The following is a 25,559-nucleotide window of genomic DNA, read 5'->3' as shown; positions in this document are numbered from 1 at the left end:
CAAGAACATTGCCATAATATCAAATGAATGAGTACGTGCTTATGATAATATCTGGTACAGTAGGCGTAGGTGGGACACATCTGTTCCTGAGGCATGGTATAACGTGTTCTCTCGGTGCCATCTCTGGTTACACAATACGAGCGGCGGCCAGCGCGGCAGAGGGTTCCGGTTTCCGAGTTCTGAGTCCGTCAACGTTTGTAAAATTACTAGTTTGGCGAGAAAAGAAGATTGTTCGGTCCCTTGCAGAGACCGGGGCTGGGGATGATATCTGCTGGGTGCCGGGTCACGAGGTTCATCAGGACTGGAGGGATCTAATTTTCCCGTGGAACTGGCGGTTTGGGAGACGGACGACCTTAGAATAGTACCACGCTAGGTAAACAGAACAACAATCTGCAGGATTGCGTCCATCACTGCGGACATTTCTGACAGCAAGTTTTCACCACATCTGCTACTGTCCTTCAGCGGCCACACCGGCTACTGTATTCAGTTGTCAACTGTTTCTGTAATCAAAAGGGGCACAATCAAGGAATTCTTTCATCCCAAAAGTGACACAGACTGAGACTGTAACGCCACCAAACACAAGCCGTCTAGTCTGCTCATCTTTACCGGCAAATGGTGACTTGAAGCACCAGGTAAGTTCAGTTCTTTTGACGGAAATAGGATATGTAGACATGCCTCTATCTGATTATGTCACAAAGGACCTGGGAAGGATGGAATAAACACACGTCTGTCTGGTTTCTATGTTGTTCAGTATCACGGTAAGACATGCCACACTATGTGGGGCAGATGAACGCACCCCGTGACAGGACAGACAGCAGTCTACAGGGTAACATATCACAGCAGTAACAAGGGGTAAGGGCGTCCCAAGTGGGTACAGCGCCAGGACAATTCCGGCTCCTGTTTGGCAAAGGAAATATGTCTTTGTTCCAAGTACAGACGGTTCGTCTGCGATGAATACTGGCCTTGTGTCAGGGCTGCATTCATCGGGAAATAGATTTGGACAAACATCCTTGGCTACAGCTTCGTGTACCTTACCGAAAATTCCACTGCTTTGAAAGGTTATATCAGAGAGCAGGGTTCGGTTGGAAGAAGGCTTAGTGGTGAACCAAAATAAACATTTCAAAGAGAGGGAGGGAGAGAGTGGTATTCCCCTATCCTCCTGACCCCGTGGGTAGTAGGGGAATTATGGAACAAAGTAAGGTTGGAGAGGGAGGCGTTTTGTTTGGGTTTAAGCAAAACTGAAACTTCAAAGGGTCAAAGTACGTCTTCAAGAGGAAACATCGAATCCGTGACTTGAAAGTACTTTTTGTCCGTCTGTATAATTTGATAATGGCTGTTACTGATCAAGAAGACCGCAGTTATGTTGTGTTTATGCTGGTTTGGGCCTATGCCATCACAGCCCTTTCTGGTTAAGGATGCTCTCCTGTGGCTCTCCACCCTGTTTTACTGCGCCCTCATATTTTAGTTTTACGAGCGCCGCCAACATTTCCATCTGTCTGTTCGTGCTGTTTTGTGGGGGCAATTCAGGAACAAGTCAGAACCTTTCTAAACCTAGCGGCGACAGAAGATCAGCAATGAGGAAAGGAACGAAAAGTGTCTCCTTGTGCTCACTTTGTTCACAAAACGTATTGAAGTAGTACCACCTTCGGGGTAACCTTCGCCATGAAGGTAGTACAGTACTACAGCCATTCACAGGGCTCCCTTGGAAATCAGTCTGCTAGACTGAACTCAAGGGACCACCCTACAAGATCAATAAATAAATAAATGAATGAATGAATGAATGAATGAATGAATGAATGAATGAATGAATGAATGAATGAAGGTTTTCATCGTGAGGGCACAATCAGTAGACATAGATTGGTAAAGAAAGATACATATTGTATACTTAGCATAACTTCACACAAACAAATTGGCAAGTTCAGTTGTTCGACCATGTTAGCATTATTTTCTTTCGTTTTGTATTTTTTTTTAGGTAATATCCTTTACAATGATTTTTTTCAATAAACCCGTACGATTGGTCACATTTTGGTCATCGAGTGACGGGAGAGAAATGCTTCGCCAATGCCATCGCCAAATGATATTAACTGCTTCGAGTAAAGTATTTCCCATTTATTATAAAAAAATATGGTCCTCATTTGCATACAATTGTCTTAGTTGATCGTCTACTCTTCCAAATGGCACAAATTGTTCCAAAAGTATAAAGATTTTATTCTAGTAAAGAGGGTTATTGTACTGTTTCCTAATAAATTATGTACTTGCGACCAGGATGTCCAGAACTCGAAAGATCAAACCCGGAAGTTCCACTACAGTACCGTAACAAGCCACAAGGGGGCCTGAAATCTAATCGTTTACAGGACATAGGTCTCCCCAATACCAAGTATCAGTACAAGCCATCTAGGCTTCCTTGAGTTATGGTGGTCTTCTACACACACACACACACACACACACACACACACACACACACACACACACACACACACACACACACACACACATACACAAACACACACACACACACACATACAGAAAATCGCTACACAACCTAGAGATGTACGACCCCATACCTTTGCCAATGACCTACCTTTGCCAATGACCTACTTTGCACGAAGCATCGATCAATTAAGCTATCCACATACCAAAATCACGTCGAGCCGTTAATCCCTACTTGAGTTCTTGGCTTTCAAAGTCTGACACCGAGTCAGTCCCTGCAGTTCCAAAACAAGCCGTTAGGGGGCCAACACCACTTACTCTCGGCCCCAAGAGCTATCTAACTCTCAAAAATCACTTGAGATATCAGACCCGGAACCTACGCTGCAGTACCATAACAAACCGCTAGCGGGCCCATAATCCGTTTCTTTTCCACTTCCCATCAAAACCTACCCACATACCAAATATCAATACATACAAACAAACAAACACTATCCAAAATATAACCTTCTTGGCGAATGTAAATATAACCTTCTTGGTGAAGATAATGACCGTGCGGTGAGCAACAGAGTAGGACCCCCCCCCCCCAAAGAAAATACCTAAATTCCCTCTCCTAAAAGGGCTGTCAGAAAGTGGGGCAGTCAGAAGAAAGCAACGATCGCTCCCCCTCTCCAACCTCTGCATGCTGTATCCCCTCCCCCTCCCCGCTCGGTACGGTTGAACAAACCCCGAGTTAGGTGTCTGGAATTCTCCCGCTGGCGGGGCACGTCCACCTGAAGTGGCCCTGTTCACGGCACCAGCTGGGGAGAGGTTCGGACAGAAATAGCAGTTGTTATAGAAGGTCAGCCCGGAGAGCCCGGAACCACTTCTCCAGTCAACAGAACTGCTCGATAAGACCGATAAGGTCAGAGTACAGTGCTGTATGGTCACCTGGGTTGGTTGACCGTTGAAGGCTGTGATGTTTTACCAAGGAGGTTAAAAAACACGTTTTAACCTCCTTGGTTTTACGGAACAATTATTCAATGACTTCAATACATCAGGCACGACACATTGATGACGTACCGCCCTGTAAAAACTTCCCAAACAACAGCAAAATCAAATAAATGCAGGAAAAGTTGTCAAATTTATCCGCCGACTCATCAGCACTGTTTGAGCTAGTAATTTGGTACGTGATATTGTGGTGTTTGAGATGGGTCCTGTAAGGCGGTATGTGCCGTGTGGCATCCCCGCACTGTGGAGGGGAGGTCATGTGGAAAGCTGGGTCTCATTAAGCCGTGTATGTGCTGGCGTGCTGCCGACTGAACAGACAATCATCGTTTCTCGTCACCTGTAAGGTCTAAGGAGGAAGTCATACTCTACAGAGGCATCACAATAGAGCATTGGAAGGTAAGGAAATACCATTGAACTGAATACTGAATAACTTGGAACCTCGCTTTGATTGCAGTAATAAGGAGTATCAGGTTTGAACTCGAAAATATACGACTGAACAAGGGTACGGTATATCTGCAGCATATCCGAGAACCTGCACAATTCTCACTGTTCTATCCATGACTATCCATGTCCAGTACTCCTGTCCTACATAGGACATAGTGGTTGGGTGAAATTGTAAAAACGGAGACCGACAAGGTCGCGCCCCGTTTGTAGAGAGTTCCGTTCTTCCCGAGTTGTTTGGCGTTCCAGAAGAGCAGGCTTCTATGGAGTATGGTTCCCTGCACAGCTGGGCACTCAAATCGGCACATTCATTTATTCATAACAGCGGTTTGGGCAAGGATAAAACCGCCATAGTTTTGGCCACAGGACTAGTGATCACAGAGACCGCCTTGATGGGACTAGCTGATCTAACAAGCATAATTGAATAATGATACAAAAGTGCCTGCGAATAGAATGGGTCCACTGTTCATTTTGCTTTTCGGAAAGAGCCAGGGGACTTTCTTTGTACAAGGAACCTGTAAACCCTTTACATATCGCCCGTCTTCTCTATCATGACCAGTGGGAATGGGGTAAACTGAGGTCATTTTTCCGCAATATTGTTGGCACCATTAACTATAGTCCAGATCACGGTGAAGGACTAAATGTATGAACCATTTCTCCAGTTAATTTTGTACTGCATGCATTTTGAGCGATCCTTGAGGTCAAAATAAATATTTAAGGTTCTGTATCCGGCGGTAGGACAGTGTTATCCAGACAGAACAAACAGACAAAACAAGCAGCCGCTGTCCTTCCCAAACAGTTGTTCTTTGGTCATGCTAAAGTTTAAACTAGCCCGCCCACGAGTTAGCTGTCAGAAACAACAGAGAACCTGACCGCGACCTTACACCTTCCCTAGCTCTGTACATGGATACAGTGATGTTGTACATAGATATGGCTGCCATGTTGTACATGGATACAGTGATGTTGTACATGGATACAGTGATGTTGTACATGGATACAGTGATGTTGTACATGGATACGGTAATGTTGTACATGGATACGGTGATGTTGTACATGGATACGGTGATGCTGTACATGGATACGGTAATGTTGCACATGGATACGGTGATGTTGCACATGGATACAGTAATGGTGCACATGGATACAATAATGTTGTACATGGATACGGTAATGTTATACATGGATACGGTGATGTTGCACATGGATACAATAATGTTGTACATGGATACAGTAATGTGGTCGATGACCGGCAATATATGCGTCCCTGTGGGTTGCCTCACGAACTGTATTGTTTCGTCGTATCAAAAAAATGAATACTCGATTACAAGAAGTAGAAAGAATACAAGGGGATGCAAATCATATCTTTCCCAATATCCATTATTACCTAAGTTATTTTGCCAAAATTTAATGTGCAAAGTTCAGTTGAACTACATCATATGACATGATACCACTAACAATACAAATCTGAAACGAAGACTAATTTGCACATCAAACCTTAAAATATTAAGTGTAATCTATCGTAGGATTCTGAAGTAAATACCTTGTGCTCTTAACATTCAACGCTCGCGATTTGTGAGTGGTAAACCTTCTTGCGTTATTACCTTCGCTTTGAAGGTTATGTTTTCGGTGTGTTTATGTAAAAAGTTATAAGTATGTGTGTCTATGAACAGCAGAACTCGAGAATCATGATGTAAAGTAGCTATTTCTTGTGGCAGAGAGTAAGTGTTGTAGGCCATACCATACCGGCTTTTTTTGAACTGCAAGGGCCGATTTCGTTTCAAATGTTTAGACGAGAATAACCCAAAAAGGTTCGTCATTGTTTTTGGTATGTCGATAGCCCAAACGGTGACTTACATAGTTAATTCCTATGCGATTATGCCATTTCTGATAGAGTGAATAGGGGATGGTTTGAGTTTTCAGAATATTATGTAGATCCCAGTCTTGTGCGATTGGCCGTAATGTAGCCTGTGTTTACACAATCTCTCGCTGGCTGGGGTTAATGACCCCCAACCCCAGCGCCGGGCTCTAGGAGCACGATTTTAGCCAGTTGACTTGTGCTATAATTCCATAGTGGTTAACGATGGACATTTTATATATATAGTTGCAGCAATGCAGCGCCACATGAAGTGAGCATTATTAGACATAAATGATTCAAATCAGTGTAACATTTGTTTCAAAGTCTGACACAAAATGAACCCTTGCAGTTCAAAAAGGGGGGCCAAACCTACACCACTTAGTGACTTACTCTCTGACCAAAGAGCTATCTGCCACTCAAACATCATGAAAACACCATGTCCAGAACCCGAGATATCATACCCGGAAGTTCCTCTGCAGTACTATATCAAGCTGCTAGGGGCCCCCAAATCTAATCGTTTCCATGTCTGATAAGGACCTACTCACACAGCAATCAATCAAATCCATCGAGTCGTCCCGAGTTATGCTGGTCTTCTACACACACACGCATGTACACTTCAATCGTTGGATCAATCGAATGTCGACCGATACCTAGGCGAGGTACGGACGACCTGCAGGCGACTCGGTAACGACTTGTCGCTGATGTTAAGAACATGTTTGGCTGCACAGCGCGCATCGGCCGACCCCTGAAAATCGCCGGCGATCCCTAAAAATTGCGCGCTGATCGAAAGAACACCGGACGTCTTACCGGCCGAAAATGTCCTTTAGAGCTCACAGACTCACCGTCCGATCGATTTCTTATAGCCCTATTACCTTCTTGGCTGACCTGATCGCATTGGAATTTCAGCATCAGATGTAGGAAGGACATTACTAGGTAAGCAAGGTGGTCCCAGTTCGCCATCCTGTTTTAGAACACCGCCACCCAGAGGAGGTAGCCTCCGCCAGGCCTTCCTTCGGAAAATTCCCGATTTTTGTTGCCGAATTCTACGATGCCGTACCCCAGAAGGAAGGCCTGGCGGAGGCTAGCAAATGCAATCCACCAAATCACACACCAAACCAGACAAAAACTTAATCTTGTCGGAATTTGTGTAAATCTTTTAATCTACCTTAAATTAGGGAGGATGCAATGCATACGCGGTAAAACAACCATGGACCCTTTAGCCAAACACTCTACCTTTACACTCTTTACCTTTATCGGAACGTGCTTATTACGACACGCAAGTCATAAATTGAACAATCATGAAATTAGACAACTGGCATCCAGTGAGACCGTGCAATCCGAAAAGGGTATGTAATCTACGTTGCTCCTTTGGAAAAACAATGACGCTTTTATGTAGAAGTAATGTTACAGAAGAGTTCCTCTAGCCTTACGTTTGTCTGTCTTTTCTCCGTGACAGGTTCAACAGACTTGACCTTATTAGTGATAGAATGTGGGGTTAGGTCATGTTGATTCGATTATATGGATAGCGTCCTCCAGGAACCCAAAACCTGATGCGAGCGTTCTAATAAAAAAAAAATAAGTTTGACGTAAATACCTCAGCCATTATCATTAAATCTTAGTAGTCAGGAACAAATGTCTAAAGACAAAAGAGTATGTCGAACAATTTGCTGCATCCATATATAGTTTGGCATGTCGTCTGCTCAAAGCCGTGAGATGACGCACGTTGTTTTGTTTGTATAAGTAATGGACAAGAAGAAGATAAGTAATGGAATATTTCAGAAAGCACCCGTATCTTTATGGAATTGTGGACCCGGTCATTGATATAGTTGGCTTGCTTGAGGCGGCGCTAAATAGGTCATGACACCTCTAAACCAAGATCCTTTTGATGGATTGGTCTGACATTTGACATGTTGGTAGTTAAGAGGGTGGTTAACACTTTAGCCACATCGCAAACACCATGAATACACTTCACGGAGGATTGTGTCCTATGGACTCAAGTTGGTCCATCAAATCTTTTCCTTGACTTAAGAATTTAATATGTTATTCTACATTAGTATCCATATGTCCGATATGTTTTTTTAGCGTGCAGCTTATAGTTGCTCGTCTAGCAGCTGCTTTCTACGATTAACAATATAGAATTTTTTTTGGAAACGGACAAAAATTGATTCGCGCCAGAGCCATCCATGTAATCTAATCAACGTGGCCATACGGGGGGAGGGGGGGTGCATACTTTGTGATGTTCGACCTACCCTAGCCTGGGTGATGAAATTTGAACAAAAAAATAAGAGGCCTTTCAATACAATGTATATTTGTATGTATTTATTTTTACATTGCTAAACTGTATTTGTTGGGTCACTGCGGCTGAAATCTAAATAAAATCCTTAACGACTTTAAATTAATTCTTTAAAAAAATGCAGTCTGCAGAAAGCATCGAGGGAGAGTCCGATTCGCGCGGAGATGGAGTGTTTCAAAGCAAGAGTTCGTAGGCCCCATACCTCCATGAAATATTTTGACTATGCAAACGACTTCCACATTTCGATAATATAGCCATGGTTATGTACACCTTTCACTAACTTGTACATGTTGCAATGTTGTTATCCCTGAACATCAAGTCCACAGCATGTCCAGGACAAAACATACAAAAAAGTCAAAGTCTGCTGCAGTACCACGGTCACACACCAAGGGGCTCAAAATTGACATTGACCTTCGTCTTCCCAGACAAGCACTGTTTCATTGAGGTAATGTTTAAAAAACGTACGTTGCGTCATAAACTGGATCCTTTCATCTGCTTGGACATTACTAATGCGGCAAAGCTGGCGTAACAAGTCACCTTGTTAGCTGAAAATATTGGATGGCCCTTTAAAATACAGTACAACGCTGAATTGTAGCAGGATATCGACCCCTCAGTACAGCCACTGAGGACTTAACCCCGGCACCCTTCAGTCTTGTACATCTGTCTTGAGTTTGTGGAGGTTGGACTGTGCTGCTCTCAGGTAGCGTGAAATATCAAACAACCTACGGACCGACAGACTGCTGTACGCTTCTCTGTGTTTACCTCCTGGAAGATGGAGGTATTGTTTTTGCCCCCCCCCCCCTATATGTGTGTGTCTATGTGGTGCTTGTCTGTGTTTCAGGATATTTGTCAGCATAACGTAGGAACCTCTGGATGGAAGGTAATGATATTTGGTATGTGGGAAGATGTTTGCAAGACGAAGGCGAAGGTCAACTTTGAGCCCCTTGGTGTGTGACCTTGGTACTGCAGCAGGATTTGCGTTTTTTGTATCTTTTGTCCTGGACATGCTTTGTTCTTGATTTTTAGAAATACCAACATTGTGACATGTGCAAGTTAGTGATATGTGTACATGCTGTGGTCATTATTTTCTATAGGTATATTGGTGCTACGTCGATGTAGGTTAGGCATCCAGGTAATAAGACGCCAAAAAGTAGTTACTTAAGCAACTGGATATGGTTTTGGAAACGGTCAGACATTTTAGATAGTATCCACTATCCTTCGTCAGTGACACTGAAGTGATCTGGAAAAAATGATCTTTTATACTCTAACTATGAATGAAGACAATTTTAGATGTCCAATAGGAGACTTAGCCTTGTTAGACAAGTGCAAAGTGAAGCTAAAGACAATTTGGATTCCAATTGGAAACAAAGCTAAGACAAAGTTAATGTATATGAGTCAAATAGCTCCTGTTCTTTTAGTTGGGACATAGCACCCCCCCCCCCCCCGAAACACAACATTTAGCTCTGTGTGAACCCACTGATCCGGCTTCTATATGGGCTAGTCAGGACCTTGTGATTAATCTATCAGCAGACTCTCTTCAACTAGACACATTCGGCCACAGCAAGTAAATTTTATGGGTGGCATCCTATGCAGAGTGCAAAAATGAGATAGCGCGAAAATAACACAAGATGGGTGTTATTCAAAATATGTTCAAAATAGACACCGTAAACGTCGTAACAAGATTTGAAGTCGGACAAAGCGTGGCATCACAACTAACAAGGCATTCATTCCTACATTACAGAAGTGAACTACTGTAGTAAATGTGATACTAGTGTGGTACACTGGTGTCAGTTGCCAAGCTAGCAACTACATTCAAGGCTTCCATATTGGTGGCACTTTTACAACAATCCGACAAGTTTCACTTCTGCAACTAAAGTCATGGCTACATCCCTTGTGTCACTTCTACAAGTATGATTATCAGGCTTCAACACAACATGTTTGCCTATTTTGGTCTATCTGACCATCCCCAAAGAGGAAATCAGGCGCAAATTAATGAGCGCGCTGATGTCATCCATAAAATGTACTTGCTGTGGCCTTAGGTGCTAAATGTTGGGCATCTGGAGTCCGCAAGACATTAGAGGAATGTGGTTTTGCGACATTTGGCATTCTCCCATGTCATCTGTCTTAAATTCATCACAAATTATTCCATCCATCGACTTACGTTGAAAAGGCATGTACCTCCAATTCCGTGGCAGAAATGCGCAACAACAACACATTACGAACATACAGATTACTACTTATAACGAGGTCAGATACTCAAAAATTGCAAACATTCGACACAGTATAGCCACCACAAAACGTCGGATTAGTTCACACAACCTCCATATTGAAAAGGGCAGACATAACCACATTCTTCAGGAAAACAGAATCTGACAATATTGTAACCTAAACTAGAGTTCAGCGACCTCATTCTCCAAAAATATTTAGAGCTTTTATAGATTTTATGCAAATGACTTACACTTTTACATAATTTATGTATGGTGATGTTCATTATTGACAAACCTACACATGTCACAAGTACAAGATTCCCATCATTTATCATTCATAATTAATCTGTTTGCCATTTTTGCAAATAAGTTTCTCTTTTGCATATTTGGTATGCTTCATTTATTGAAGTCCATTTATGGAAAACAATGAAATTATACAATTTCTCATTAATCATGCAAGTTAAGTCGTCAATTGCATAAAATAACGTGTTTATGATTATGAACATCTTTGTCTAAGTTTTCTGCACGTCTAAAATGAAGGAAATCGGTCGTTTCTTTCTTCAATTATCCTATTTGGTGTGTCACGACTAAAATGCCCCTGCAGTTCCAAACTAAATGTTAGGGTTGAAGAGGTTTATCAGTCACGTATGTTTACAGTTACTATCAATTTTCTTCGAACAGTGACTATTTATTAGAGGTAGAGAACGTACCTCCAAATTTTCGATGTCTGTCAGTACATCTTGGACGCGCAGAATGGTCTCGATCTCGTGAGAGACTACGAAACTAGACCAGTCTTGCGTAGATCATCTGCCCCCTCCCCCCGCCTCATTGTGGAGATGGGGTAGGTAGGACTTGGGAAGCTCCCAACCAAAGCTCTCAGGCAATGTGGCTACCCAGAATGGGCCCTGAAGGACAGTCACGTGGAAGAGAAGGCACCCCCGCAAGTGCCGTACTTCCATACATGAAAGGCATTACAGAACGATTAAAACGCGCGTTCGCAAAACACAATATTAGCCTTTACTCCAAACCAGGCTACAATCTGCGGAATGCCCTTGTGAGACCAAAAGACCCCTTACTGCCCAGTGAAAAGTGCGGAGTTATCTACAAAGTTGCATGTGAAGACTGTGGTGAGGTGTATGTGGGAGAAACGGAAAGGTCTTTAGGGGAACGGACCATGGAACACCAAAAGTCCTTAGACCATCTGGATAGTAAATCCGCGGTAAGCCAACACCACCTGCAGCCACGTCACTTAGTTACTACCAAGCCTATCTCGGATAATATTGAAATCATTGACCTTGAGGCACGCAAGGCTCACAGAAAGATCAATGAGGCTATCCACATCCAGCTGGAGGGAGCAAAGCTTAACCGCAACGAGGGCTGGGAGCTACCCATTCTCCGCAAGGAGGCGGGGGAGGGGGCAGATGATCTACGCAAGTCTGGTCTAGTCTCGTAGTCTCTCACGAGATCGAGACTAGACCATTCTCCGCGTCCAATATTTACTGACACTCTGACAGACATCGAAAATTTGGAGGTACGTTCTCTACCTTTAATAAATAGTCACTGTTTGAAGAAAATTGAAAGTAACTCTAAATGTTATATAGGGGAACCTCAGTGCCCCACCTTGTCACGACGTTTTGGTCTACCTGCATACTGAAAATCATGAAAATCAGTTATTCCTTTCTTGAGTTATCCTCTTCAGAATGTTTTTACAAAAAAGCCCCTGCAATTTCCACTTTAGTAACTAGAGGACCCAAACTTATTTATTTATTTATTTATTTATTTGGATTCTCCACACTGGAGGGTATGGCGGAACAGGTGTCAAAAGACACCTTTTCGAAGCCGCCATACCTTAAACATAACAATGATACATCAAATCATAATATACATAAAATACAAGAACAGATATCATAATCAATGTAACGTTCAAATCAAGATAAATCAACTTAACAACACACATACATTTGTTCATATTGAGTCCAAATCTATGAAATAGATATACATGTAGTCATAATATAGGGCAAAATTATCGTGGCCTTGTGGCAAGAGGCGCAACAGCATGCTAGTGACCATGTGCAAGCCTGCTCTAGCTTGAAGTTTTGTCGGAATCGGTATTGCATACATGTAGATAGTTTTCGTTTAAAGGCAGACACATCGGACGGGCTTGTGGCTGATGCTCCCAGCCCTCTGGTTTCAACGGGAAGTTTGTTCCAAATTGTGATAGGTCGTGGTGTAAATGAGGAGGCAAATGAAGAAGATCTTACTCTCTGAGGGGCTAACATGTGTGCCCTTAAACTACGTGGCGTTCTTGTAGGAAATGCAGCTAACCTCGCTAGATCTGAATCATACACTTAAGCCACTTCTTCCCGAGCACAACAGCTATCTAATTCGCCCAAACATGACCATAGCTTGTTCAGAACACGAGATATCAAAACATGAAGTTCCGCTGCAGTATCAATCGCAAGGAAAGCCGCTAGCCAGCTTTCGTCACACCCCACCAACACACCAAGCATTAAAACCAATCCATCCAGTGTTTTTTTAGTTATCTTTCATTCATTCATTAATATTTTATGTTCTTTTTGTTGATTAAGTCTTCTTTTTGATATTTGTTACAGGTAGGATGAGAGTGCCCCGATGTTTTATCATCCTCGTAGTGTGCTGTGTGACTCAGTGGCTCCGGAGTGTCCATGGCTGTCCCCCGGAGTGCCAGTTTTGCAGCGAGGGAGCTGTGCAATGTTCCGAACAGGCACTCACGGCAATTCCAATAGGCCTCCCATCGTCAGTAACTCGAATCTACCTCAGCCATAATGACATCACCACCATACCGGCATCAGCCTTTGCCTCCACGGAAAGCCTACAATATCTGCTTTTAGATAACAACAAATTGAGTAACTCCGGCATTGAAGAGAAGTCATTTATGAACATTTCAAATCTGGAATATCTCTACCTATCGGACAACCACATGACTAAGGTCCCGCCGAACCTTCCCCCGTCCCTCATACATCTTGACCTGCAGAACAATGTCATCTCAGCCATCTCCGGCCTGCCATTTCTACAGCTCCAACGTCTGGAGGTCCTGAACCTGGAGAATAACAGATTGCAAAGTCAGAACATACCAACCAACGCATTTCTCGGATTGAAGAATATTCGCACTCTAGATTTGTCTCGAAACTCCTTCACGTCCGTGCCCCAGCTCACCCTGCGCTCTGTGTCCAACACTTTGCGGCGTCTGGACCTGTCTGACAACACCCTCGGTACAATACCACCGCTTTGTTTCAGCAACTACAAGGCCCTGCGGTCCTTGGACCTGACTAGAGCCGGCATCTCCCGCATTGACCCCACCGCTTTCCTGGGGACGTGGAGGTTAAAAGAACTTCGCCTTGAATTCAACAACCTGACCAGTGTTCCCACCGATGCGCTAGTTGAAATCGACTACTTGGAGGAACTTTATCTGACAGGAAATCCAATCGATCAGCTGGCTTCCACGTCCTTTGTCAAACTCTCAGAACTAAAAACTCTTGACATCAGCCATGCCAAGTTGGGACCGTTCAACAAATGGGTCTTTCGGAAACTTCAGAAGTTGGAATTCCTGTCTCTGGCCCACAATGCGGGAATCACGCACCTGGACAGAAACTCGTTCATCGACCTTCCTAACCTTCAGCATCTGGAGCTTCACCAATGTGGCCTTGCAGATATTGATGCTGAAATGTTCCTTCAGATCCCCCAGCTTTCTTCAGTCAGTCTGTACGGCAACAAGTGGAACTGTGGTAGCCATCTTTGTTCACTCAAGGACTGGCTGACGGTAACTAAAGTGATCGTTCCCAAGAAAGCCCACATAGCGTGTGAGCAGCCAGCTGTCTTCCAGGGCTTGCCGATCATGGCGATAGACCGGACCATCATCTGCGCGCCCAACGCTTTGTATTCGGACTCCAATGTCGGCCAGCTGGTGTGCCCGCCTCGCTGTGGGTGTAATGAAACAGTTGTCGACTGTAGACGAGCAGAGCACAGGAAAGTCCCCCGCAACATACCAGCCACAACTGAAGTACTTTATATCCAGGACAACAAAGTGATGAAGATCACTGTGAAGTCCTTCAGAAACGCCCACAAACTCCGAGAGCTATATCTGCAAAGCAATTTCCTAATGAACGACAGAATAGATGACGGTTCGTTTTCAAGTCTGATTTCCCTTCAGACCCTTGATTTACGTAACAACCTCTTCAGGACCTTTCCTACTGAGATATTGCACGTGTCTTATGGTTTGAGGAAGCTGGATCTGTCGGGGAATCTCATCCCGTCCGTGTCTGTGGAAATCTTGAGACATTTTTCAAAACTAGAGGACCTTGCCATGGCACATACAAACATCCGGAGTCTCCAAGTTGGAACCTTTGAGGGATTGCAGCAACTTAAAGAATTAGACCTTTCATACAATAAATTCTCTTCTGTCCCGTCTGGCATATTCAAAGGCCTTGACCAGTTAAAGAGCCTCTCGTTAAGAGGAAACCCCATAACAACACTGTCTGACAGTTCTTTCTCAGGGCTCTCCAACCTGAGGGACTTGGACATGCGGGAAGCTGGGCTGTTGTCTGTACAGCAGGGATCATTTCGCTGGATGCCACAACTTACGACCCTACTTCTGTCTGGGAATAGTCAACTTACGCAAGTGGAGGATTATGCTTTCGGTGATCTACCACAACTGTCTTACTTAACTCTAGACGAATGCAATATCAAAACACTGACAAGGGAAGCGCTTTCCACTATGCGGCCATTACAGCGAGTCCTTCTTAACGGCAATCCCTGGACGTGTGACGTCAACATTTGTTGGATGATGGCATGGTTGAACAGTGGTGAAGTGGCCAGTGCACATGGTGACGATCTGAGGTGCGCCACACCGCTGCAGACAGTAGGACTGCAACTCAGAGAAGTAGCCGGAACAATGTGTACCGTAATAGGCATGAAAGAACGCACCGGAGTCCCAGACTACAGACCAATAATTAAACCAAAGGATTCCACCGAAACGTTGAAGCCTTCCTCTTCCAGTGATAATTACGTTCCCCAGGGAAAACGTCCTGGAGTGCCTGACGAAGCCGCGAGTACAAATATCCACCCTACCCGTGGTCCAGCTGTAGACACTGGCAATCACGCTACTGACACCGACACAGACTCGAACATTGTGGTTCTGGTAGGACCACCTGATAGGTGCCCTGAAGTGTGTCATTGCAATGACAAATCAGCAGACTGTAGTAACCCGTCCTTATTTGCCGTACCCAAGACCTTACCTTCTGCAATTGTTTCTCTTCGTGTAGAAAGCACGGCCGTCGCCTCCATACCAGAAAAGGCGCTTGAGAATCTGGCAAGCTTAAAGTTCTTGTACCTCCGGAATAATAGAATTACTAATTCAGGGCTACGGAGAACCTCATTTCTTGGTCTTAAACGTCTGAGAGGGTTATACCTTTCCAATAACTTGTTGACATCCTTTCCTTATGACCAGTTCGACGTTTTATCTAAAACCATTGAGCTTCTTGATTTATCCAACAACCATCTTGGCAACCTCCCAACTCTGGTGTTTCAGAGATACAAAAACCTGCGGTCGTTAGTGCTCAGACGGGTGGGGATTACCATGCTTCCACCTGCCACGTTCTTCGGTCTGACGCGACTTGACTCCCTGTTTCTGGATCATAACGACATTTCTAATGATTTGCGAGCATTAGGGGATGAGCATCTGAAGAGCTTGAGGATTCTCCATCTAAGCAGCAACCCAATCGTTAAACTGGACCCCAACAATTTCAGGAAACTCAAGACTCTGCAGTACCTTGATATCAGCCACACCAACGTAAAATCCATCAATGTCCCTTTTCTGCCAGAACTACGCTCTTTGCTTTTGGCGGGTAATTCAAAATTACGTCATCTCTCTAACGACATAATAGAAAAATTTCCTAACATCGAACTTCTAGATCTGCACGGCTGCAGCCTGGGATTGATCGGAACTCAGCTGTTCCAGAAAGCCCGACTGGTCAAAGTCTACCTACACAACAATCCCTGGGTCTGCGGCGAGGACATCTGCAGCATGGTGGCGTGGATTGAAAGCGGAAAGGTTGATGTACCTCACACTGAGTCTTTACGATGTGCAACTCCGAGTAAGTTCAAAGACATGGGGATACTAGAAGCAAGTCGACGTATTTGTGGTGGAAAACATGGTATTGACGACAGCATGACGGAGACGATACAGGAGTTCGTAACTACACGATCTACTGCGGACAGAGAACTGACATTTCCGGAGGCGACGACAATGTCAACATTAACAGAACAACGTCTGACGACCATTTCCTCTTATTACACAGACTTTATCACGTTGATATCTGAACCCACGATGCATCAGAGCACGCAACTTCAACCAACAACGCCGTCCCAGGGCCTGGGGGAGCACGGTACAACTGAAGCAGCAGACAATGGTATTACCTCATCGCCACATTTCCCGTCTGACGGCAACGTAACGGCGGCGATTCCAACAACTCAGACATCACAAAGGAGATACTATGACATAGAAGACGTCGAGGCGGGGAAGGGAAGTTTCTGCTCACCAGGCTGTACCTGTTACGGGTCGTCGGTAAGATGCATACAGGCTGGGTTAAGCATGATTCCAGTGGCTTCCAACTCAACAAAGCATTTATATCTTCAGGCTAACAATATTTCAGACCTTCGCCCCAGTGCCCGAAGGATGTCTGACCTTACCAGCCTGGTCCACCTGCACCTGGAGAATAACAGAATCTGTGATGATTGCCTTGTCTTCTCTGCATTTCAGACCATGCGGAAACTAGAGGGTCTTTATCTGAACAACAACACACTAAAATCCCTAGCAAATGTGAACAAATTTCCCAGCTGGCTGAAGTACTTAGACTTGTCTGATAACGTATTTGGCGATATTCCTGACGAAACGTTTGTCAACTTTACAACACTTGTGGAACTGAAGATGAACAACGTCAATCTGAGTAGAATCGACCCTGGTGCTTTCCTTGGTCTCTTCAGTCTCCGCCGGCTTCACCTGGATGATAACAAGTTGTTCACAGTACCGACGTCTTCACTCAGAGTACTCGTGTCATTGGAGTATTTGTCTATGAAACAAAACCCCATCTCCTACCTGACAGCGGGTGCATTCCGGGGACTCAACATGTTAGAATACTTAGATTTGAGGGAAAGTAACATCAGCTTTATCAGCGAGAACGCATTCATTTCCCTCACAAAGCTGCGCAGCCTCCTTCTGTCAGGAAGCAGGACACTGAAAATGGTGTCCATTGGTACGTTCAGTAAGCTACAGAGCCTAAGATCTCTTCAGCTTGATCGCTGTGGATTCGGAACCCTTTCACCAGAGGCTCTGTCTGTTGCCAAGAACCTGTCGTGGGTGACTCTGCATGACAATCCGTGGAAATGCCGCCAGGAAATATGTAGACTGTACAAGACGCTGGACACAACTGAAATTTACGTCCCTTACACTGAAACTTTAACATGCCGAGCGGCTAACTCATCAGAAAAGCAAAAAATCATCGAGTATTGTCAACTTGGTACCCGACTAGACAGTGATCAGGCCGTGCCGTGGCAGGCTCTGGCGGCGCTGGCTGCAAGAGAAATTTCCGACACAGCGTGTCCAGGGAAGTGTACATGTTTCGGGACAAGCGTGGATTGCGCTGACGGCGGCCTGGGAGCCATTCCAGAAGATTTGCCGGACAAGGCAGAACTGTTGATGCTCCAGAACAATAAGATATCTGGAATAGCACAGGGACCATTCCTCAACATGAGGAAACTACGTCGGCTTCACCTTGACAACAACATCATAATGAACAATCGTCTCTCAGCAGACTCGCTGAAGGGACTACAGAGTCTGGAAGGCCTCTTCCTGTCCAACAATGAACTGACGGTGTTTCCCGAGAAGTTCCTGTCAAGCGCTGCAGACACTCTCACTCAGCTGGACCTGTCAGGAAACAAAATAACGTCATTATCACCAGGAACCTTTACAAAGTTCAGGTCTTTGCGACAACTGTTTCTAAAGAATGTCGGCCTCACTGTGATTAATAAAGCTCTCTTTGTCCCCCTGAAGAAACTAGAGGAGCTACTTCTGGACTATAATAACTTGACAGACCGATCACTGTTGGGCATTCGGTATCTTCAAAATATCAGGAAACTTTCTCTTCGTGGCAACCCCATCTCAAACCTGAACTATCTATCATTTGTCGGCACAAATAAGTTAGAATATCTGGATTTGCGGGAGCTCCAGATTCTTGTCATTTCTTCTTCGGCCTTCTCCGAGGTACCGAGACTTCACACTCTGTTGTTGTCTGACAACATCCGACTGAGAGGGATTCACCCTCTGGCCTTTGTAGGCCTTAAATACCTCAAGTCTGTTGAGATGAATGGATGCGCATTGAAAGCCATACCGCCCGGGCTTCTCCGGAGAATTGACACGCTGGAATGGCTGACGTTACACGACAACCCGTGGGCATGCAGCCGCAGGATCTGTTGGCTTGTACGATGGATGAGCTCGTCGTCGGTAAAGGTTCCCTATCGACACAGACTGACGTGCCGTTCCCCCCGGAGTCTTAAGGGTTCACGAGTTGATACTTTAGGCATATGTGGAGCGATGATATCAGCGGAACCAACACCCAGGACGACCTTACTGCCGACGTTAACGTACGCTATGACCGAAAGGTCGGCGATCGCTATGAATGTGTCGGTTCCACTTGAAAACATAGTTACGAAGTCGACGGTCCGCACACATTCAGTAACGGACGTCCTTCCACTTATTACCCCACCGACACCGACGCATGCACCAGGTGGCCTTGTGACAACGCCAACAAAAGTGTCAATATCATTGGATAGCGGAGACGGTCGATCACAGCCTGGAAGAGCCTTACACCCTCCCTGTCCAACACGCTGCAGGTGCCGAGACCACTTCGTCGACTGTGCCTTTGCGGGCTTGAAGACCATTCCTGACGGGCTTCCTTCCGCCATTCGCCATCTGTACTTGGACGGTAACTACATTAGCAGGATAGGCCCTCGGGCATTTGCTGGGATGCCAAGTCTACAGGTACTTCAAATGCAGAACAACAGTCTCACCAGTGCCAGCATCCACAGGAATGCCTTTGACGGACTGCGCAATCTGAGGTAAGCCATACAGTTTCGGTAAATGGACTATGGCTGAGGAGAATATTATATAAATTATCCACTTACACCCACTAATTGTAAAGCCCTATTTATACATACGACGCGGGTCCCTGCCATTACCAAGGCGATCCCTATTACACAGTCCTGTGATCCGGTCCTGTATGTATGTACACGTTTGTAAGTATGTATGTACACGTATGTATGTATGTATGTATACATCTGCATGTACATGAATGTGTACATATATACGTTGTACATTTGTCTCCTCAGATATCTTTACCTGTCGAAGAACAAACTGACAACCATCCCGACCAGCTTACCGAACACAGTCGAGTTCCTACACGTGCACAACAACCTGGTCACCAATGCTTCTGCTCTCACTGTTGTGAACCTGATGGTCAAACTACCACGTCTGAAGCGACTGACGCTGCACAAAAACCCTTGGTATTGCAACCAAGGCATGTGCTTCCTTAAGAAGTGGATGGAGAGTACAAATGTGTTCATCCCCTACAGGAGCAATATTACCTGTGCTGGTCCACAGAGTATACAGGGAAAGGTCATTGATAAGGTGAGTAGTACAGTGTTCTGTAGGAGACCAACGGTGTACATGGGGAATGGGACATCAGCGACTACGACGTACCTGACTCCACGCGCTGTTCTGGCTACACCTGTGATACCAACAGTACACACCTCATCACAGCCAACAGTGTCTTCAACAACAACTGGTCCAAAAGGAAGTCAGAAGCCATCATGTCCGGAAAGGTGCCAATGTAAAAAAACACTGGTCCAATGCAGATATGCAGGTCTTAAAACAGTTCCTCTCAACATCCCCCCAGACACAACCTTTCTCTACTTGGATAACAACCAGATCTCCCGGTTCTACCCAGATTCGTTTGCAAACTTGGAGAATCTCCGTGGTCTTCAGCTTCAGAACAATGCGATAGAAGATGGGGGACTTGTCGACGCACTGAAGAAGTTGAGGAATCTCCAGTTCCTTTACCTCAATGTGAACAAGTTGACACGAATACCGAAAGGGCTTCCTTCTAAATTAGAATACCTGTACCTGGACACAAATTTTATAACAGACCTCACCAATGCCCAGGTGGACAACCTTTTATTGGAGGCGCCGTCCCTGCTAGCGATGACTCTTCACAACAACCCATGGAAATGTGGACAGCGACTTTGCCCACTGTTACAATGGTTGAATTCTACTGATCTTCTGATACCCGAGAGGGACAGACTCATTTGTCAAAGACCTAGAAAAATGGAGGGTAGACGGATAGAGTCCGCTTGGGAATATGTCTGCAAGCCACGGGGTCCTCAAGAGCCAAACACAAGCGTTTTGCAGTCACCAACCGTTCAAAGTAGCACCTATTCTTACAGGACTGGTTTGAGCTTTACAACAAGCAGACCGGTACCAGAAAAAGTGACCAGCAAAGATTCCGGTGACAATCCTATTGTTATCTCCGGAGAAGGAAGTGATGGGCACGACAATATCCCCGACATCGTAGACATCCCAACAAGCTATGGGATAGACTACTTCCCCGACAGTGACATTGATATTCATCACGAGACAGATCCCGTGCCAGGTATGGAGATTGATGTCGACCATTCCCGCAGAGTAGATGTTATTGATCCGCCTGCTGACAACAACCTACCCGATGACCCTACATCGGGTCCAACGAAGAAGGTGGATATCCACAACAACATAGATTTCTACCCTAATCCTCAGCCAACTCCAAGTGACATAGAAGGATTCATCCGTGTGGTTGACCACATAGACAACACCGTTGGGAGCAGTATAGACACCCATAAAAGTGACATTCATCTGCCGAACATTCCAGAACCCATACAAATAACTCCAACAGAACTTGACACCAATGACATTGGCAGCGCTGAAAGGTGTCCCTCGGAGTGCTTCTGTGATGACTTTGGGTCGGTGGACTGCAGCAACATTGGTTTGGAAGAGGTTCCGGCCAACATTCCTGCAACAACCAGACATCTGTACCTTGATGAGAACGAAATAACTGAACTTCCCACAGGAAGTATGGACAATCTCAAGGATTTGAATATCCTGGAAATCCATAACAACTACATCACCAACGGCGGAATCGGCAATGGATTCTTTAGATCGTTCCCACATATGGAGTACTTGTACTTTTCGAACAACCAACTGTTGAGTGTTCCTCAAGATTTACCGACCAGCCTCATTTCCTTGTATTTAGATGGGAACGGCCTGCCTAAGGTTCAAGCGGCTGCCTTTGCTGACCTGCCCAATCTAGTATGGCTTTATCTCCAACGAAATGGTCTTAATGATGAGAGCTTCAATAGACAGTCGTTTGTAGGTCTGTCATCCTTAAAGTACTTAAATTGCGAAGGGAATGAACTTACAGACGTGCCGCTAAGCCTTCCACAGAGTTTGGAAATTCTTGTGATGCAAAACAACAAACTCTCCAACATTGGACCTGGAGTATTTTCCCATTTAACCAACCTACACAAACTGTACCTCTCTAACAACCAGCTAAGAAGCGCCGACATCCCACGTGAAGCTTTTCTTGGACTTGTGAATCTTCAGGATCTGAATCTTGCTAACAACTCTCTCACAACCATTCCACACGGCCCACCCAGCCTCCAGTACCTTCATCTAGAGAGCAATGACATTCAGTACATTCCATCTTTTGCCTTTTCCCATCTTCATAGCCTAAAACACCTATACCTCAACAACAACCTCCTAACAAGTCATGGCATAGCCCCGAATGCGTTTTCTGGCTTGAGAGATCTCATCTACATTGACCTGTCGCACAATGACTTAGTGGAGCCGCCAGGCGGGCTACCTGCCAGTCTTGAGGATGTATACATGTCAGGTAATCATCTAGTCCATATCCCCAGTGATGTGTTTATGGTGAACGGTGAACTCCGGGGGCTGTTCTTGAATAACAACATGTTGAATGACTCAAGCATTCATAGTGGTTCCTTCTACGGACTTAGTAGCATACAATCCCTGGACATATCTGGAAATGCCCTGACCGTTTTCCCCTCCAATCTTCCAAGTGAACTTGAACAGTTACACATCAGAGGCAACAACATAAGATCGATCCCACAGTCCTCACTTGAGATCACTCCAAAATTGCGATCTTTATATCTTGGAAATAACAGTTTAGGTGATACAGGCCTGGTGGCGGCCAGTTTTCACGGCGCATTTCTTTCAACTTTGGATCTTTCTGGAAATAACATGACAAAAATCCCATCAGAACTGCCGTATTCATTGGAATATCTGTACCTCAACAACAATCACATTTCAACCATAAAGGCTGATATGTTGTCTAAGCTTAAGCGACTAAAAGCCCTGTACTTGAAGAACAATGCCTTAGGTGAAGGTAGCATAGAAGCCTCGGCTCTAACTGTGTTAAGAAGTCTGAGGTATATTGACTTATCACAGAATAGATTGAGTTCTGTACCAGTGAATCTCCCTGATGGGGTGGAAGAGTTTAATCTATAGGATAGTTTCCACATGCTATAGACAGAAATAACCTTTGGTGAACTCCTGTCTGTATCTCAGATCGTTGCAGATTGATTAACAGGTGGGCTAGAGAAAACTGGCAGTATGAGAGAATGGTACATGTGATAGGAAAAATGAAGCAGGCAAATCTGAGAACCAATCAATTGAATACGTGTAGAATTCACGCTAACTAACTTATTTGTGATTTATATATAATGGCTACTTTTTATAAGATTTGTCATTAACAATCAATGAAGCCATAATTAGGGAAACACAGAAAAAGTGGTAAAAACAATGGAAATGTACTTCATCACTGCGGCTTCAGGAATCAGTGAAATACATGTAGGAAATAGTGCAGATAGATATGGCTGGCTGACATAGACATTTCTTATTTACATGGATCTGCAAATTAAGTTAACTTTGTAGAACTGCCTGCTCTATCCTGCTGCAGTCGGACCCCTCCTATTGCACAGGTTTCTGACATCAAAGTAGTAAAAGAACTGCACATGCATGTAGTTTTCCATTTAGGCCATGTTGATTTGATTATATGGATGACATCTACACATGGAATCAATTTTTGCTCATTTCCAAAAAAGAAGTTTTTGACCATACAGAAAGTCGTAGAAACATGCTGTGAAATGACTAAATACCGGTATAAGCCGAAGTTGCCACAAAAATGATAGAAAACAGACGTAGATTGCAGTTAGAGATGTGAAGAAACAAAAATGAAAAATCTTTTGTTGTGAAGACCAGTATACTGTGTGCTTAGTTATTTGTTCAGCCTTTCTGACCATTTAGATTTCACAATGAAGGCAACTTTTTTATTTGCATGCTCAGTTTTTGGGTTCCCAGAGGATGTTATCCATACATGTATAACCAAATCAACATCATAACCCAAGGAAACACACAGAAGTGACACCAATTTACATGTGGACAGGTTTGATTGTGCTTCTTAATAAACAGTGTACAACTGACATGTATGTCAAGTTAACCAAAGAGTGTGATTTAAAAACTACAGTGGGGTGCTCTTATGGTGAGAGTTGTATAGTAAACTGAAGACACAGACCACGTCAGACTTGGTAAACTTTTGTAAATATGATGTTGTGTAAAACAGTATTTTTTGATTTAAAAGAGTTAAGAAAAGCTTGTGACAAGAAGGATTTGTGGGGAACAAAATATATTTATTTTTTGTGCATGAAAAATTATCTTTGTTGAGCTATGTTTCTAACATAAGGGTGCTGAGCAACACTTTTGTACCTCAGAAATATGATCTGTATAGTACTGAGCCTTTGCATGATCCACGTATTCAACTTGAATGATTTTAGCCTTCAGAGTTCAGACGATCTTCATTCGCCAAGCCGAGAGAGAGAGACACAATACAAAGTATAAGTCCAACATTATACCAACATTTCCAAAAATATGTTGTACATAGATACATTTTGTAGTAGACTGTTGTGCGGAACAATTGACTTAACTATGGCAGAGCTACTTAGTTTACTTCCATCCACAGTTTGGCTATGTTGATTAGACTATATGGATGACATAGACATCTATAAGTGCATCAACGTTTTCAATCTTACTGTAAATAGTACTAAAGTAACTGCAAAATGAGCAAATACGAAACATAAGCTGTGAATTGTAAAAAAAAAATGATGGACCATACTCTGTGTGATGTTTTTACAACTATAGGAAGATACCTTGTGACAAATGCCTTTTACAAATGTATTTCTACCAGACAGTTACGCCATGTATACTTACCTAGGCAGGTCAATGAGTATTCTAAAATGCAATAAAAGAAAAGAGCAGAAGAGAGAAGTCAGACGACACACGTGTCCATAATGGTTGTGTCACATACTGTACATGTACTACACTACATGAGATACAGATTGACCATGGTTTGTATCTGTTCTCTAAAACAGAATTAAGCGTCACTTTGTGTTGATTAATTATGACGCGAACAAAATGGGATATTGTGAATACAAAGTTGTGGCAAGCTCACAAATAAACTAAAATTTTCCTAACATGCATGTATATGTCACAGTAGAGATCACGATCCAGTAGAATCGTCGATTCTCCTAGGATAGATCGCGATCGGAGCTGGTCCTAGGGCCAACCCTGATCGTGGTTTCTCCTAGGAGAATCGGCGATTCTACTAGTATAGATTGCGATCGGGGTCTCTCCTAGGGCCAACTCCGATCCAAACTCAAATGATACTAAGATATGGGAAACAGCCTGCGATCGGGATCTCTCCTAGGATAATCGGCGATTCTACTAGGAGAGACCCTGATCAGAGTTCGCCCTAGGACCAGCTCCGATCCAAACTGAAATGATGCCAAGATATAGGAAATAGCAATACTTTTTTTTACAAACAATGATTTTATTTAGTTTTAATGCAAACCTACTAACTCATTACCAACTACACACAAGCCACTTGTGTCACTTCTACATTGTTGTGAACTGATGCGGTACACGTCTGACTGGTGAAATGTACTCAATAGGTGTGAAATTGTGAGTAATATCTTGAAACTCTGCTTGGTGTTTTGACACCTTTTGATCACTTAACACTAGTTATTGTTCTTCTAAAGCTGTGAAATGATTCAGTACAAGTCTGACTAGTGTCAGTAGTGAAATGTACTCAATAGGTGTGAAATTGTGAGTAATATCTTGAAACTCTACTTAATCTTTTGACACCTGTTT

The 25,559-nt window shown here is 44.0% G+C and overlaps 2 protein-coding genes across 3 annotated transcripts in view; one reads left to right on the top strand and one right to left on the bottom strand.

Annotated features, from left to right (window-relative positions):
- Positions 1-113: 113 nt before the first annotated feature.
- LOC118415419 lies at positions 114-24,545 on the top strand. 2 transcript variants are annotated; one of them, XM_035820029.1, is made up of 3 exons: positions 114-632; positions 12,826-19,363; positions 19,634-24,545. In XM_035820029.1, exons 2-3 carry the CDS (start codon positions 12,831-12,833, stop codon positions 22,860-22,862), a joined length of 9,762 nt encoding a protein of 3,253 aa, XP_035675922.1. In that variant the 5' UTR covers positions 114-632; positions 12,826-12,830; the 3' UTR covers positions 22,863-24,545. The 2 variants fall into 2 exon arrangements, with proteins under 2 accessions (XP_035675922.1, XP_035675923.1); XM_035820030.1 differs by lacking the exon at positions 114-632 and adding an exon at positions 3,677-3,813.
- LOC118415420 (centromere protein P-like) overlaps positions 24,031-25,559 on the bottom strand; it is a 22,982-nt gene continuing 21,453 nt past the window's right edge. Inside the window, exon 12 of the mRNA XM_035820031.1 lies at positions 24,031-24,896. The gene's annotated coding sequence lies outside the window, so the exon portion shown is untranslated. The remainder of the gene's footprint in view (positions 24,897-25,559) is intronic.

Source organism: Branchiostoma floridae, chromosome 5 (assembly GCF_000003815.2).
Source record: "Branchiostoma floridae strain S238N-H82 chromosome 5, Bfl_VNyyK, whole genome shotgun sequence".
Lineage (NCBI taxonomy): Eukaryota > Metazoa > Chordata > Leptocardii > Amphioxiformes > Branchiostomatidae > Branchiostoma > Branchiostoma floridae.
Note: the sequence above shows the minus strand (reverse complement) of the source record. Positions and strands in the feature narration are given on the sequence as shown.